We start from the raw sequence: 16,560 nt of genomic DNA, 5'->3' as shown, positions 1-16,560 counted from the left end.
CAGTGAAACAATGCCAGAAACCAAATGCTTCCCAGCAAATTTTAACAAGATAATGTTGTATTTTTAGGTGTTAATAATTACAATCTTAACAATTTAATTTTGCCTATTTTAGTTAGATGTGGTGGACATGTATCACTGGAATTTCCCTTGAAGGGCTTATTTAGGAGGTGGTTGTCATTTCACATTGGTGTAACCATGACAAAATGATGTTACTAGGGCAGTACTCATTCAAAATGTGTCTCTTCAGAATGCTGCAGCATGAGTGAGTGTTGAAGTCATTCCCAGCAGGAGGAATGGGGTGTGTCAGCCAATGCAATGACTCAATAACACTGCATTTTGGACTGCAATCCACATATATGTCAACATCTAAATGGATATTAAATGCTCAAGCTGATATTTCACATTGTTTGTCACACACACAGATGAAGCTTTCATTTAACATATGCACCTTTGAGAAAGTGAGCCAGCTGACATTTACTATAGATAGCACCCCAAAAAACTTTGACAGATAATACGTTTGCATACAGTTCAAAATCAGCCTGTTGCTCTATTACATCTCTGTAGATAGAAGACAAGATCTTTAAGGATTTTGCATGCTGAGATAACCTTTTCAAAAAGGGAGATGATTGCTGCTTTTTGAGGCACTACTGTGTAGTAAAGCTTTTAGCCCTCAATACTAAAAATAATGTAAATAACATAAGACACAGTGCTGCTTTTTTCACACTGCCTTATAAACATGTTATACATGCTGCTTTTGCTCCGGGCTAAATCTGTTTGCTTGACCTAATTGTGGTTTGGCCCAAGTACACAACCGGTGTGCGGTTTGCTGAAATGTTTATCTACTGTCTCTTTCTCCTTCTTTCTTTCATTCAAATCAAAAGTATGTACACTAAAATGAAAGTAAACACACTTTCATTCATAACATTTTATGTGTCGGGACATAAAAATACAATTTTACCTTCGGCAGGTCGGGTCAACTACATAACACAACAAGTAATTATATATTTAACAAAAATTCAGCCACTTTGCAGGAGCAGTATACAAAAACTAAATGTAAACACCAACCAGGTGCTGCTAATCAAATGCACTCGATTATCCGATCATCAATAAGTGTAAGCACCTCTATTATATCCAGATTCTTTCTGATTTATAGTCTTAGCTCTCACCAGTTATATTTGACACAGTTTGATTAACTGAATTCATTTGTATTTCAATCAAAAGTTCAGTATTGGAAGCAGTATTACACTCATCTGCATTTTCGTACACTCTCCTTCATATTTGAGGTTTTATATGTCAACATATCTTAAAATTAGCTAAATACAATCTCGTATGAACAACAAATTACATTTTATTTTACATGTAAAATATAAAAATATAGTACAACTTTACTGCTTCTATAGGAATTAAGAGGGTAGGTTGTGAGCGTCTCTAAAAAAAATAAAAACGAAGTCATTGCTTTGAAGAAGCAGTTGTTGCTGCCTGTCAGTCTGGGAAAGGTTACAAAGTTTTAAATTTGAAAGATTATTCACAAAATATTCAAGATAACTGTATCACCCTGAGAGGGAATGTCCCGACTTGACCGAATTGACCTTGAGGACAGATTGTGTAATACTCAAAGAAACTGCAAAAATACAAAGAACTACATCTCTGACTCTACAGGCCTTAGTTGAAAAACGGTCCTCCACCAGGATAATTCACTTAATTGTTCACTGGTGCAATAAGTAGGTCAATGAACATGGGGTGTACTTGGTTTTTCACACACTGTTCTGCATTTTGGCTTAGGTTTTGTTAAATGAATAATGTCACATTATATTCTAATGCGTTGTTCTTTTGAGGTCGTATTTACCTAATTTATCCCGATAAGAATTGTATAGGTGTACTTCTTTTTACCATGACTGTATATTATTATATTGTTCTCCCACTAGGAGCTCAGTCTGAGTGGAGTTTTTTTTCTTCTCCTCTTACCTCATGTTATATATTTTTGTTGTTTTTTTCCTATCAGCCTACCTTTCTGACATGTCTCCCCAATGTGATGTTTGTGTAAAGTTAGTCAGAAGGTTCCTTTGTAAGTGCGCATGCGCCATTAGCGTGCTGCCTGCTGTAACCCTAATTTCCTTCGGGATTAATAAAGTATTCTGATTCTGATTCTGATTAACAGCCGCTTAGTGCTCTGAAAGGACAAAAGATTAACATACAAACAACAGAAGTGCGTCAAAAATGTTCAGATACAAATGAGCTGCCATGAGTTTAATGTGTGAGCCTGCTTAGCCTTAGTTCTGTTTCTCATCTATGTCTCACTGCCAGTGTTTGAACACAGATGGTCTCAAAGCAGATGAGAACTGTTCAAAGCTGACTCATATCAAAGGCCCTCTGGCTCTTTTGAAGTGTAGTGTTTGCAACAGGTGACATTTTGGGCTTAAAACCATTTATGACTTTGAACAGTAGCCGTGGGCTGAACCTCCCTTTGACCCAGCAGGTAAGGAGAGGACAGATCAGGACGGAGGGAGACATAGACCGAGGGAGTACGTGAAAGTTAGTATCCTATCACTTCATGTTCGGCTGATTGCTGCAGGCCAGCGACACGAGGACGCTTTATGCAGAAAACCAAGCTAGTAAAGAATCAGGATAAAATTCGGAGCAGGGTAGTAGGTTTTTTTTTTTGCATCGTATCTGGATAACTTGAAGATGACTGCTGTCTTTGTGTTTTGTTGAAGAAGACACTCTGAACAGAAAAATTAAGGTAAGAATGATGTTGAATTTAGGTACTTTGTAGATACTCTGCTCATCCATTAAAAATTTCACTGATATTAGAAGAGATTTTAAAAATGGCATAAGGAAGAAAATCTAAAATCTTTCCCCAGTCTTCTTTAAATTTACTTTTTATAAGCATCTCTGTTGCATGCACAACTCTAATGTAGAATTTCTGCACATCTGAATGAGCGACAGGTGCATGAGAGGACGACTGCTGACACAGACACGAAATAGCCAAAAGCATTCACTCATCTGCCTTCATGCACATATGACAACCCATCCTTATCCAAGGATTTAATATGATGTCGGCCCACTTTGTAGCTAAAGTAGCTTCAACTCTTCTGGGTAGGCTTTCCACAAGGTTTAGGAGTGTTTATGGGAATTTTTGATTATTCTTGCAGAAGCATATTTGTGAGGTCAGACACTGATGTTGGATGAGAAGGCCTGGCTCGCAGTCTCTCTCTAAAATGTTTTTCTATGCTGAAGCATTAAGAGTTCCTCTCACTGGAATAGTTCTCCACTGCTTTAGAGTCCAGCAGTGGCGTGCTTCACACCACTCCATCTGGCTGCTTGGCCATGGAAAGCCATTCCAGGACATTCTCTATGCACGCTTCTTGAACTAATCAGGTGAACATATGAAGTTTGCAGGTCTGTAGAGATTGACTCTGCAGAAAGTTGGGGACTTAATTTTAAACACCTGTGGCCATGGAAGTTATTGGAACACCTAAATTCAATTATTTGGACGTATGAGTGAATACTTTTGGCAATATAGTGCATGTGCATGTCATAGTAATCCAATTAGTGCTCTAATTACAGGATTGAGGCATTTCTGCATCTATATATATGATATGATATTATTAGTATCAGAATGATAAATGACTGAATGCCCCTACAGCGGTGATGTTGGACCCTCTGTCAGACTGTAGCCCGCTCATCAGTGCAGCATCCTCTGGGAAGCTCCGTCTGGTCCGTCTGCTGGTAGACGGTGGAGCAGAGGTAAATGGGCGCAACCCTAAAGGAGAGACAGCTCTGCTGGCTGCCTGCAAGGCCCTGAGAGGGGAGCCTGCTGGGCCTGAGACAATTAAGCTCCTCACATACCTCCTCCAGAACAAGGTCAGTCCGCAGTGACAAATAGTCACCATTAAATACAGACACTTGAATGTAAACATGTGCATACAAGTTCAGCAGTTTATTGACTTAGGTGTATTTTTAATGCATACAAAACTGTACTTGCTCTAAGAGGGGAGAACTTTTAATGCATAGTAAACAGGCTTGTGATCTATCCAGCTCTGCTTGTGTACCCCATCCAACTAAAAGGGTGTTCCTGAACATGCTGGCACCAGAGAACAGAATATAACACACTGTGAGTCACAGTTGAGAGCCACAACACAAAAGCAACAGTGCTAGATCAGTTGTAATTAAGAGAGCATTAGCCAAATTGCACAGAGTTCTGCTAAATTTGGTTTCTATAAAATATACACTTGAGCTTTCCGAGTGACTCCTAACACTAGACCATGTCCCTTCTGGGATAACCATTTATCACTGAATTAATCACTCAATTGGATCTTTTGCACCGATCAGGCAGATCCTAATGCACAAGACCAGGCGGGGCGTACTGCGCTGATGTACGCCTGTATGGAGCGTGCGGGAGCTCAGGTCGCAGCCACACTCCTTGCTGCAGGAGCCGACCCAAGCATGGAGGATTACTCTGGAGCCTCAGCTTTGGTCTACGCCATCAACGCGCAGCATCAGCCTACTCTGAAGGTTAGTAAGGAGCAAAGAAAAAAATGAAATAAAGTGTGAATCAATACATTTAAAGGATGGAAGAGGATATTATGAGGTTTTGCATTGTTTATAAGTTAGAGTTTTAACCCTATACCATCCTAAGATGGAGTTCATTTCAATTAATTGATATCATTTGGTTCATTTTAAATGATTATCATTAAAACGACCAGGATGTAATAGAACTCCAAAAGAAGGAGATTTCAACACCTCCACAAGACCTGTAAAGTTACTTTACCAGCATTCTTGTACTTCAGGTATTGATGGATGCGTGTCAGGTCAGAGGTCGTGACATCATCATCATTGCCACAGAGGTGGGTGTGCATGGAGGCCCTGTGACCAGACGCTATCTGAATGTTCTCCCATCCCCAAACACCTCACCGGTGTCCTGCATGTCCCCATCTGACATCGTCCTGAAGACAGGCTCGCCAAACTCACCCGAGGGCGAAAACATCTTCAACTTCAGAGCAACAAGTGAGTAATGAGCTTTGTTTAAAGGAAAATGCCTTGGTTTAATTGAATTATGGTGTATCCCACACCAGCAGGCTGTACACTGAAATGTCTTAAATAAAAAGAACTGGGTGCATACATTTGAATTTATTTTGGACTTTCTCTAATACCCAAGTTATTCAGACATATCTGAATAACTTGTACTTACATACAACCGTTTGAACTGATGATATTGGAATATGCAGTTGTTTAGAAATGGCTCAGAGAGACATTACCAGTTTGTTTGAATCTTCAGTTCTATTTCTTAGATCTTCAGTGAATTCCTTGTATACTTGAAAAAAACTTATGCATCCAATTCTTGTTTTTTAAAGTCAATAAAGATGTCTGGTCTGCTGTATAATCATTCCACCCTGGAAAAAGCAGAATTCAAAGGAAATCATTAAAAGCCAAAAATGATCTTGACAGTCATGCCCCTGATGACTCCATGTAAACTTCTGACCACAACTGTATTTAAAGACACTGACACGACTGTTGGTTTTAGTTAAAGTTCCAACAAAGCTGCACTTCTGACCACACCAAACCAGTCAGAACTGCTACTGCAGCCCTCACGGCATTTTTCCATCTGAACAGAAACATTTCATCACAGGATGAGTTCTGATTTTCAAAGACGCTTCTCTTTAAAGGATTAGCGGACCCGATCCATGTCAACAAAACACTCCCCCACAGCATAACGGATTCCCTAACCGGCTCTGAATAATATTATCAGAGTTGTCTGGCTATACCACCTTAAAACAGGAGATCAATACTGCAATCTCTATATGCAGACACTTGCCTCTCCTGGATAATAGCAGATCAGCACTGAACAAAAACAAGTCTAGACAGATGAGAATAAATGCCTTGTGGTTGAAATCATTAGCTGCACGCTCATTCCCGAGGAGAGAAAATGAACATGTGTTGCCAGGGTGAGTGAAGCTTGTAATGAAGGAAGCTACAGGTCCCGACTATGAACTCGATTTGTACCATAGAAGCAGAGTGAATAAAGACAGATGGTTGTCATGGGAAAGATGTGTCATGTGAGGGTAAGTGATGAACTGGGGAAAACCTGGCTGTATATTTTTAGAATTTATATCACACGCTAAGCTTTGCCTCGCTTTATTCTGGACTGAAATAGGATGGATTGCCATGGCTTCCTGCGTGGCACTGTGAGAGGTGTTCAAAGTGGGCAGATGTAAATCACAGGGACAGAGATATCGTCTCACAATGTGATGACTGCTGCAGCTTATATCTTCTAAACAAGACATTATCAGTGACTTTTATCATAGATGTTCACCTTTTTTAAGACACTATATTGGTAGATTAAAAGCCTTGTATGTATCCAACAGGGAGACAGCTTTATGACAAATATGAAGAAACAGTACAGCAACAGAGAAAGGATGCCTCTTCTCAACAGCTTCTACATCTATGATTTTAACCCCTAAAACTGACTTCTTGTCTTCCACCAGGCCAACGAGGAAGTAGCAGCAGCATTAGCAGCAGACGTCCCTCCTGTGAACCACTGAGCCGGTGCAGCTCTCCCCCTCTCAGACAGAGAATATCATCTGAACCCTGGCTAGTGATTCACAACCTGGCCAGTCTGAACAGAGCTTATGAGGAGGGCAGGAGGGAGAAGAGCCCACAGGAGGAGAGAGACAGAGAGGATTTGAGAGGGGAGAGAGGAAGGAGTAAGGGTGAGGAAAAGGAGGAAGAAGAAAAGGAGTCCCATTTTGATCAGTCCAGAGTGGAAGAGAGCAGAAGAGGCAAGGTTCTAAGGAGAGATAACGGATATGGAGGAGAGAATTACAGCCGCAGCCATGAGGATTTCTCTTTGAAGGCTTCTCATTTAGTCGTCTCGCTCACTGAGATGAGCTCTACTCATGCAACGCCCGGCAGCGTGGTCCTCAAACGATGTGTCACTCCTGCAGGGTCACTCTCAGACAAAAAGCTCCCCACAAGCCTGCCCCCTCACTCCCAGCTCCGCAGGAATACCCTCCCCTCTGTCACAGTCGACCCTCCTCTGCTTCACCTCCCTCCTTTGGGAAGCCAATCCACATCTCACCTCCAGGTTCCAACCCAGGTTTCACCAGCCAAAAGCAGAACCATGGTGTTTCTGCCTCACCCACCCAGCTCCTCTCCTCCCTCTAGAGCATCAGTGAGGCCAGCTCTACTCCCTCCACTGCCCTCAGCTTCCTCCGTCACCTCGCTGGTTCCTCCTTCTGCCTCCTGCTACAATGAGAGAAACAGGAGGTCACTGCGTCGTCACTCGGTGCAGCTTGAACAGCTAAAAGGAGGAACACGGATGAACTATTTAGACATGTGAGACCATATTGTATTTGAAGGATAATGGTCCCAGCGTCATTTTTACAAGTTAGGTTCGCCAGTACTTGGACTAGTTTTAGGCTCTACTGTATAATCATGGGAAGAGAAAAGTTTGGAGAAGGAACAGAACAGAGGATTTGAAGCATACTGCATGATGATAAGAAAAGGAAATACTTACGATCTATCTTAATGCATCAAACATGGTCAAGGCAATGGTATAGACACATGTCTGCCAGTGGAACAAGGAGTTTTTATTGATGGTGTGGCTTTTGATAGAAGTCACAGGATAAATTCTGAAGTGTGCAGGGCTACAACACTTGGATAATGAAAGAAAATGGGATATTCTTTAATCGCCATGTCAGCTACCTGATCGTAACCCAATAAGACATAAGTTTTAAGTGCTTTAATTTTCTTCAGATACTCCAGCTTCCACCCCACAATCCAGATATGCATGTTAGGTCTAGTGGTGACTCTAAATGTATGTTGTAGGTGTGAATGTTAGCATGAATGGCTGTTGGTCTCTGTGTTAGGCCTTTAACAAACTGTCCAGGGTGTATGACAGCTGGGACAGGCTTCATCTCCCCTCAAAACTTTGAATTAGATACAGATACAGCCTCTGAAAAATCCCTAAACAATTAATGAAACACTTTTGTTAGACCCCATGACTCAAAGCTGAAAAACAGCAGTTGAGTCGCATTTTGATTGTTTGATTTAACACTGTGGTGGTGTTCAGAGGCAAGTTAGGAGAAAAAAAAATTGTACTGCTGCCCAAAAGCTTACAGAGCTTACTGTATACTCAGACTTGTGATTCTGAGATGGAGTACGGTTTATTAACTAATTTAACTTTAGAGGATACTTGCTTGAATTCTAATTCAACATAAGCAAGCAATCAACTCAAAGCTAGCTGTGGAAACCATTCACAAATATCTGGGTTAAAACACTAGTGTTTTGTCACAGAAGTCGAACGTGAACCAGCGGAACATAAAGAAATGCAATGGAAAAAAAAAGGCTGATATGATAAGAAATTGAATAGTCAATCAACAAATAACTCAAACACACTAACAATGGGAAAGTGGATTGTTCTTAGAATTAAGTAACTTAAGGTTTCTGCTTTTAATTTCTGCAAAACTGTGTAAATAATGAATTATAAATTAATCCCTGGCTGCAGCCCTCTTGTTGATTCTATATTGAACACAATGGAGATATAAACTGTATGAAACAAATATTTAGAAAGCTGAAAACTGACTCCTGTTCATCAACGTTTGCATTTATCTTGGAGGCAAAAATTTATATTCATGGCAAAAGGAGTGAAGTCATTTTATTTATTTTTAATATGTATCTACAACAAGGGGGACACAGGCAAAAAACGACTGACAACTTGATGAAAATTAAAACAAAACAAAACAAAAATACATTATCAATGCAGATTCCCACCTTTTTTCCAATAAGCAACATTTTTTTTCGTCTAAAGAAACTTTACAATATAAAGAAACATACGAAGGAACCTCTTATTTTACTACACAAGACATTTAGGATCTGAAACTACCCTAACATGAGATACAAAGCAACTCCCCAAGGACAGACTGCCTCATATTCAATACTGCTTTGTCATCAAGAGGAAAAATGAGGAACTGAACAGGAAAAGAAACAAAAAACAAACAAAAAAGAAAAAATCTTTACTCCCCACCCCCTCCCCCAAAAGTCCTCTCTTAACCCTCCCCACCCCTGAATGTTACAGTATTATACATCAGCACAATAGAAATACAGAAATGATCAACGTTGTGACGGCTTTACTTACAGGACAGAAAGAAGTCGGACTGCATTTTATACAACAGCATTTCAAAGTACAGGGGAGGAAAACGCCTCTTCCTGCACCACCTCCACCGCTTCTTAGCAACAAATCTGTCCCACGTTTTATTGTTTTTCCCATTTTTACTTTCCCAAACATTTCTCTTGCCTCATTTTTAAATAGATTAAAAAAATTCCTTCATAGTAAAGCATGAACTCTGGTCCCTGGTGCTTTGGATTGAGAGCCAGTGTCCTTTGTACCCCTCCTTTGCGATTCAGTTGTGTCAAGAGACCACAAGTTTAATTATAAAAATGTCCTCTTTACCTCTGTTTTTGCAAATTCATGGTCAAAAACAGAGGTAGGTTGTCCCCCCCCCCCAATAAATTTCCAATAAAAGAGGCAGAGGAAGAAGACTTATATCTCATCTGAAGCTGAGTTTTTCAGGTACATGTGTGTGACAGTGAATTAGCTCGACTACAAAAGGTTTTTCCTCCCTTGTCCCGCTGGACCCCTTGACACAACAGCGCCGATGCACAGTAAAAGCCCCACGTTCGTCTGTGATGAGGTGAAATAGCATAATAGTCTTTAGCAGCTCCAGTTTCTGTTTCTCTCGTCATTCATATTATTTCTGAGTAAAAGACACGCCTTCTCTGAACAAATACACAGTTGCCCAAATCAGCTCGTTTCTGATCAACTGTTAAAGTTGTGATTTGAAATATCAAAACATGTCAATGATATCAAAATGCATTTTACAGTATTTACAAAAAAAAAAAAAATTAAAACATGGAGAGTTGTACCAAAAAAAAAAAAAAAAAAATCAGAGAGGGGTGGTGTGTGACTGAGTGTCTGTGTGTCAATGCTGGCCTATTAGAGAGGTGAGAATAGGGAAGCAAATGGAAGGGAGGCCACTCGCTACAGTCAACAGAGCAATGCCATTGCTGCTTCCTAACCTGCCGTTCTCCAAAATAAAGAAAAAACACCGTTGATCCGATCAGCAGATGGCCAGAAGCCATTTCACCACAAGCAACCATAAAAAAGAGGAAGGACAGCACATATTTGAACGAAAACACCTGCAAGCTAAAATGAGCGGTGTGTGAAAGCAAGCGCCCGCAAAGTGCAGACGGACATCACAGTGTGTGGGGGACCTCATCGGCAAATGAAAACGATCCAAGTGTTCACTACAGGTCAGCAGACAGACTAACATGTTACGTATGTACACGACAGAGTGAACAGTGGGAAGCATTAGTGGGAGCGGTGTGAGTGTGGTCAAACTGTGGACTCGTGATAACGTCAGCACCTTTCGGGATGGATGGAGGGGGGTCTAATGATGGAGATAAGGAGATGCTGCTGAGTGGATCTGCATATTTACACAGTTGCTACTAGTTCTGCAGTTGAGAAAGAAATAATAATAATAATAATAAAAAAAAAACCAGGGATAACACTTAAAAAAAAGGAACAATGATTCATAAGACAAATTAAAAGTACATAAATAAATAGAGCTGTGCATTTTACTGCAGGGAACCTAGGAGACTCTTCTTCGGGTGTGAGTTACTGAGCAACAAGTTAAAATTTTAGATCTTATAAAAGGAAGTTGCCAACCTCCCAAAAAACAAAACAAAACAAGAACGAAAACAAAGAACCAATTAGTACCGTGAGGAATAAAATCTTACCTGCAGGGGGCAGTGTGCTCACACGGAGCCTCATGTTACACAGCAAATAATTACCGATTTGTGTGCACGTATACTGTCTTCATCATAATAAATGTGCCCTTACAAACAACAGAAAATTAGAACCTAATCTTAAAATGATCATACCAATAATCATTAATAACAATAATAAAAATAGCAATGATACAATACATACACAAAAAAGGAAAATCCTGTTCACTGATCATCACAACACCTCTGTTACAAATGTACACACAAGGAGAACAATGTGGGGGGCACGAAGGTCGTTTCTTCCCGACCCACCGATAACCCCATCAGGAACAGCAACAAATCAAAAGACGATGATTAAAAAAAACAAAACAAAAAATCCAAAGTCGTGGTTGAGATGCTTCCAGGCAGCTGCTGAGAGACCTGACACTGTGTCATTAGGGGGAGGGCTGTGTTTCAAGTCTCCTTTCTCCCCCTTTCTCTCCATTTGTCCTCCTTCCCTCGCTCATTGTCTAGACCCTGACAGGAAGCCAGGGAGGCTGGGGCCGGAGTCAGAGAGGAGGCTCTTCCTGTTGCTCTGTGACTGCTTCCTATTCACACCCGCAGCCAGCTTACACGCGCCGGGAGGGCCCGTCTTAATTAGAGTCCCAGCATGCTCAAGGGCTGTCCCAGAAGGCTGTGGCCGTAGAGTTCCCGAGTGAGAAGAGGGGAAAATTAAAAAAACAAAAACGGGGTGGTGGGTTGGGTAGTAGTGGGTCCCCGTTTGAGGAGGGGACAGAGGGTGTGTGTGGGCGGAGGAAGGGAAGTGATCCAGTCCAAGGTGAAGTAAGGATTCAGTTGAAGAAAAAAAAAAAGAATCAGGTGTAGGGTTACAAAAAATAAAGAGGGGCAAAGAAATAAATGAAAATACAAAAAAAAGGAAAATAAAATCACACACTCATCGTCATGTTGGGTGAATACTGAAAAGAGAGAGAGGGAAGGGGGAGGAGGGCACAGATGAGTGGATATGTCACTGACAACATTTAAACACCAGAGGGCGCTCAAACCCCACCCTGCAAAGCTAGAGGAAGCTCAGACTATGGTTGAAACCAAGCTTTAACTCAGGAGACTCGGCCAATAAGAACTTTCTGCTGTATGTCTAATAAGGGCTGGGAATGGTACATATATAATTTGTATGGACTGAAATGAATCCTAGCTTTCAAGCAGATATTTAGCAGTTTTAATGATCATTTATCCAGCAGCTGTTTAACTCAGATGATACCGAGCCCCGCTACTGATTAGCTGAATCGAGTGATTAAGGCTTGGCTCGAGTTCTAGTCTGTGCACCCCGTGGCTCTTCAGGCCAAAGGTAAGAGAGCATTACAGTTGTTTATGCAATACAAGGAGCAGTACCCCCCTCCACCTGCTCTGTGCCAAACATAAGGCTTACAGATACTACCACTTCTAGTCATTTAGTAAATTTTTAAAATGAAATAAATCCAGGTATTTATAATATACTCAAGCGCAGCAAACATTTATGTCAATCAACTGCAATCACATCACTGATACAGAGGGAACTGTATGAGCTTTTAAGTGATTAGTAAGCGGCTACAATGCAAGCAGAACACAAGTTATTAATCCACTATATATATATATATATATATTTAAAAAAAAAAAAATTCTACACATCTTTTTTTCCCTCTTTTTTGGACATTGAAAGTCTTATTCAGTGTAGCAGGTTTTGCTTTTCAGGTTTATCTGGCTGTGTCCCAAATTACAAAGTATATCATAATATATAATTAAACCTAAAGAGGAAGAACAACTTTTTTTTTTTTTTTAAGGAAAAAGTTCAGTCCAAGTCCAAGCTCTAAATACTCACCTTTAGACATTTTTTAAAATTCTTGCCTCTTTATGATTAGTTAGATATAGTCATCATAACTGAACAGCTTGGGCTGTGAACACACAAACCTACTGTTTGCGAGGGGCAGCCAATCAGAAGAAAGGTGGCTTAAAGTGTGAGGGAAGTGAGCTAAAACAGCATGTATCAGACAGCAGGTGAAATGAAGCACAAAGCCCAGTTTTAGACAAACTGGGATTATTCTGATTTGTGAAACATGCAAAGCTACTCTACTCAAATCTAAGAAGAAAATATGGAGCATAAAAGAAGCTCTTTAAAAGTATAAAGACTAAATAAGAAATAAAGCTGCACCTAAAAACAAGCCTAAAACTAGTTATTTCAAAAGGTCTGCTTGCTTCCTTGTTACCAAAACGTGAACTAGAAATTGAGCTGGGTCTTTTCAGGCTCTGTTGTGTGGCCACAGGCCTCCTTTGCGTGTGAGCAGAGTCATGGTATTAAAATTAGTTTTGGCGTGAACTGCTGTTATTTTTGTCTGTGACTGATTGTTAATTCCTACTATGTCATGCTTCTCCCATGTTAGTGATACCCTCTTCTCGTCCATATGTGTCTATTTAGTTGTGGTCTGACGGTCACTGGTTTGGTCAGGTTTGCCATAAGCTAGTCATGAATCTTTTACTTTTTAACACTTGCATGTGTCACAAGACTTTCTTTATGGGATCCATTGAAAAGCAACACTGCTACCTTACTGCTCCAGTATTAAGATGTGTTTAGACTAACCAATTCAGCTAAAGTAAATTAATAAACTGAAGTGGGACCAAATTTCATAAATATTACCAAAACATTTTCAACAGTCAGATTAATTCTAAAAAACCAGGTGCACCCTCTGCTTGCATTCTTCCACTGGTTCATGTCAAGATGTCAAGGAGAACTGTTAAGGGGTCATGAGATGTCATTCATTCGCTCTACTCACACTTTCGCTTTGGAATGGGTTCAAAAAGTTGCCGCCCATTTCGCCGTCATCTCTCGGCGTCCCTGGAGGGTTGTTCATGCCCCCCATGTTATTGGGAGAACTCTAGAGGCAGAAACAGAGGGTAAAAATCAATGTTAAACTGAAAAATTGTTTCTTATTGGCAACACAGTTGAAGTGCAGAAGGCAGAGATTCTAAAAAAAGAGCTTTAGATCACAAAAATACCCAAATAAGAAGCGTTTATAGAAAATCTGATGTCGACATACCTTTGGCAACCCATCCATATCCCCAGACCCTGAGGAAGTGAAAGGAGATAAACAGGTCAATTGTTTCTGTAAGCAGTTTCTGTTTGTATACAAACCAAACCATCAGTGTTCAAACCCACCTAGTGATCCATTCATGTGGTGTGGCTCCATGGCTCCCATAGCTCCCATTGGCCCATCAGGCCCAGGTCCCATAGGGAACTGGTGAAAAGGTGTGGAACAAATCTAATGAGTAACCGCTAACACGATTCTCCATCCGTGCCCTCTCTGATATAATTGTGATGTTTTCAGCCCGAGGTGAAGTTGTGATTGTTTAATTTATTCTCCCTACTTCATTCCCAGTCAATTCTTATTGAGCTCACTGTGGCAGCATTTGGTTTCTCTAATGCTGGATTGTACTGGTGCCCAGTGATGTGGTTATAAGCCCTATTAGAACTGGATTAAATTTTGAGGTCAAGACTGTGTAATTTTAATCATTACAATAGCATCCATTATTTTAGCCAAGAATCAATGTCCAATATCTGAAAAATTAAGCGAGGCTGCAAAGTTAAACTTCTAAGAGAACAGTATAGTATTACTGTTAAAAAAGGAAAGTTATGGAAGACTCACATTGGGTCTGTTGCCTCCAGGTCCAATTGGATTCATCATCGTATAGATGTTTTCACTGGAATTAGTTGAATCTAAGAAAAAAGAGAACAAAACGTTCAGTTTTGGGATATCAGGAGGTTGATATAAAACCTCTGAATCAAATATGAAAACAGGAAAGCAGACATGAAATAATGAGAGGACTCAGACTGACAGCACTCGGTGAGTGGACATACTCATGCTTTTTTTTTTTTTTTTTAGGTAAAGGGGAAAATGGGAGACACTTCTATTTCTAACGCACAAGTGTTAGTGCTGGGGACATAGTTAGGTGACGCACCACCTGGGCTTGGCATGATGGGAGTTCCAGGTGGACCTCCTCCGCCTGGTGGACCCTGAGGAAGGAAAAAAGAAAGCTGTAAAATTATACTCATCGGAGCATAAATGAAGGATTCTTTAATACAAAAAAAGCCTACACTGCATCCTAGTCAGCGGACATGCTTTTATATAACAACTCACCACATAGTTTCCTGGAGATGAGGAGGAGTAGGCTATCTGCAAGCGGGAGGAAGAAATAAAGAGTCAGATCTGAAGGTTGAAAGATAGAGATGTTCATCTAGACAAGAAAATTAAAACTAATGCAACAATCCTGCAGCAAACGGCGAGTCTGTCAGGGAGATTTTCTTCAGCTGGTGAAAATGCTTTGTCAAAAATTTCCTCGATTTTTGTGCAAGAGCTACCCGTTTATTATCTTTGGGTATTTAACAAAGGAGATGCATGACTTTGGTTTAGCATCACAGAACAGCAATGAGAAAGCACATTCTTCTCAGAGGTTTAATTGGTGTTGCTTAAACTTTAGTCATCTCCAAATGTACTTGATGAACCTGGTTTTAGGGGACAAACCTGCCGGCACTGACTGATGCAACACATTAGCAGTGTTCAAAATGATCTCCAACATTGTTTAAACATGTTAAACACTTTAAATCTGTTTAGGAAAACTAGACGAATTCATTATCAAGTTATTATACAATGCATTGAGTTTGAATATTGCCAAGTTATTGCTCTTCTTGTTGCTATAAGTCTGCCTGCCACCTATTGTGTATGTGCAGAGGGCTTCAAACTCACAGAGTTAGCATTAGGACCTGGCCAAGGCCCTCTTCCTCCGGGACCCCTGAGGGGAAAAAAAAAAGAAAAGTTTAGAAAGCAAACCAACAATAAAGGGAACTGGGAATATAAAGGAAATATGAGAGTTATTTAAGTTTACTACATCCAAGGATAAACTCTGGACACCTTTTTCCAACAGCTCCTCAGAATTAATGAAGAACATTTAACTACTGAGGTCCTTTTTTTGGATTCTGCTTGCTACTAAAACTACTTGCGAATGAACAGCAGTATGTTGAAGATGAAGCAAATGGGACTTACATGTTCATTCCTGGCATTGGACCACCCATTGAGTTGGGAGGAGGCCTCATACCTCCATAATTCTAAGAGACAAGATGTTTAAAAAAAATCCAACACACAGTTAGAGCTTCGAAGCAAAGTTACAAGAACTTTAAAAAGATATGATTTTGTTGAGTGCACAGGTTTCAGTGTTTTGTTTTATATTCACACATCATACACAAAACATGACTGGACTGTCAAAGGCAGATAACAAAAGACAAAAGTCTTTACCATAAGTGAGTAATGACAATTATAGCAACAAATTCAAGAAAAGTTACATTTCACCCTGTAAGAGCCTCTTCCATACAGTTATATAACAATTAAAAGCAAGCCTAAGTGCACAGCTGTCTCATTCACTATTACAATTACTAGATGTAGAAACTAACTCCCATCAGAGTTTCGTGCCCTCTGTGCAGCCGATTTGTCATACCTGTGGGCCCATGGCCATTCCTCTGGGAGGGTTCATTCTCATTGGTCCACCCATGTTAGGATGACCTGCAAGAAAAGACCCCCAGAGTCACACACTGAAAGCAACACAGGAATTAAGAAATGCCACAGCCACTTAGAATGGTTCCTTCTAAGCCCTCTGGTAGCAACACTGGACCTCTGAAGCTATAATCTGCAGTTAAAATCAGCACAGACCCCTTCCTGAGCCAGACACACCCCCACATATTCAATCTATTCAGGA

General features: G+C 40.4%; 2 protein-coding genes across 5 annotated transcripts in view; one reads left to right on the top strand and one right to left on the bottom strand.

Annotated features, from left to right (window-relative positions):
• Positions 1–3,651: 3,651 nt before the first annotated feature.
• LOC102777866 (ankyrin repeat domain-containing protein 34B) lies at positions 3,652–7,339 on the top strand. Its single transcript, XM_087832810.1, has 4 exons — positions 3,652–3,864; positions 4,333–4,515; positions 4,791–5,007; positions 6,486–7,339. The coding sequence occupies exons 1-4, from the start codon at positions 3,652–3,654 to the stop codon at positions 7,337–7,339; spliced, it is 1,467 nt and encodes a 488-aa protein (XP_087688936.1).
• Positions 7,340–8,640: 1,301 nt separating this feature from the next.
• The window catches only part of zgc:110158 (single-stranded DNA-binding protein 3), a 37,152-nt gene continuing 29,232 nt past the window's right edge, over positions 8,641–16,560 (bottom strand). For 2 of the 4 annotated variants that reach the window (XM_087832816.1, XM_087832818.1), the window contains 10 exons: positions 16,303–16,367; positions 15,855–15,916; positions 15,558–15,603; positions 14,952–14,987; positions 14,773–14,827; positions 14,460–14,530; positions 13,973–14,051; positions 13,854–13,882; positions 13,590–13,691; positions 11,562–11,741 (listed from right to left, as the gene is read on the bottom strand). In XM_087832816.1, coding sequence (XP_087688942.1) covers positions 11,712–11,741; positions 13,590–13,691; positions 13,854–13,882; positions 13,973–14,051; positions 14,460–14,530; positions 14,773–14,827; positions 14,952–14,987; positions 15,558–15,603; positions 15,855–15,916; positions 16,303–16,367 — 575 coding nt within the window. In that variant the 3' untranslated portion in view covers positions 11,562–11,711. Of the gene's footprint in view, positions 11,459–11,561; positions 11,742–13,589; positions 13,692–13,853; positions 13,883–13,972; positions 14,052–14,459; positions 14,531–14,772; positions 14,828–14,951; positions 14,988–15,557; positions 15,604–15,854; positions 15,917–16,302; positions 16,368–16,560 lie in introns of those variants that run through there. The other 2 variants (XM_087832819.1, XM_087832817.1) reach the window with 2 other exon arrangements.

The sequence above is a fragment of the Neolamprologus brichardi genome, chromosome 19, assembly GCF_056152115.1.
Source record: "Neolamprologus brichardi isolate AB-2024 chromosome 19, ASM5615211v1, whole genome shotgun sequence".
In the NCBI taxonomy this organism is placed as follows: Eukaryota; Metazoa; Chordata; class Actinopteri; order Cichliformes; family Cichlidae; genus Neolamprologus; species Neolamprologus brichardi.
The sequence above is the reverse complement of the archived record's forward strand: the minus strand, read 5'-3'. Positions and strand labels throughout refer to the sequence as shown.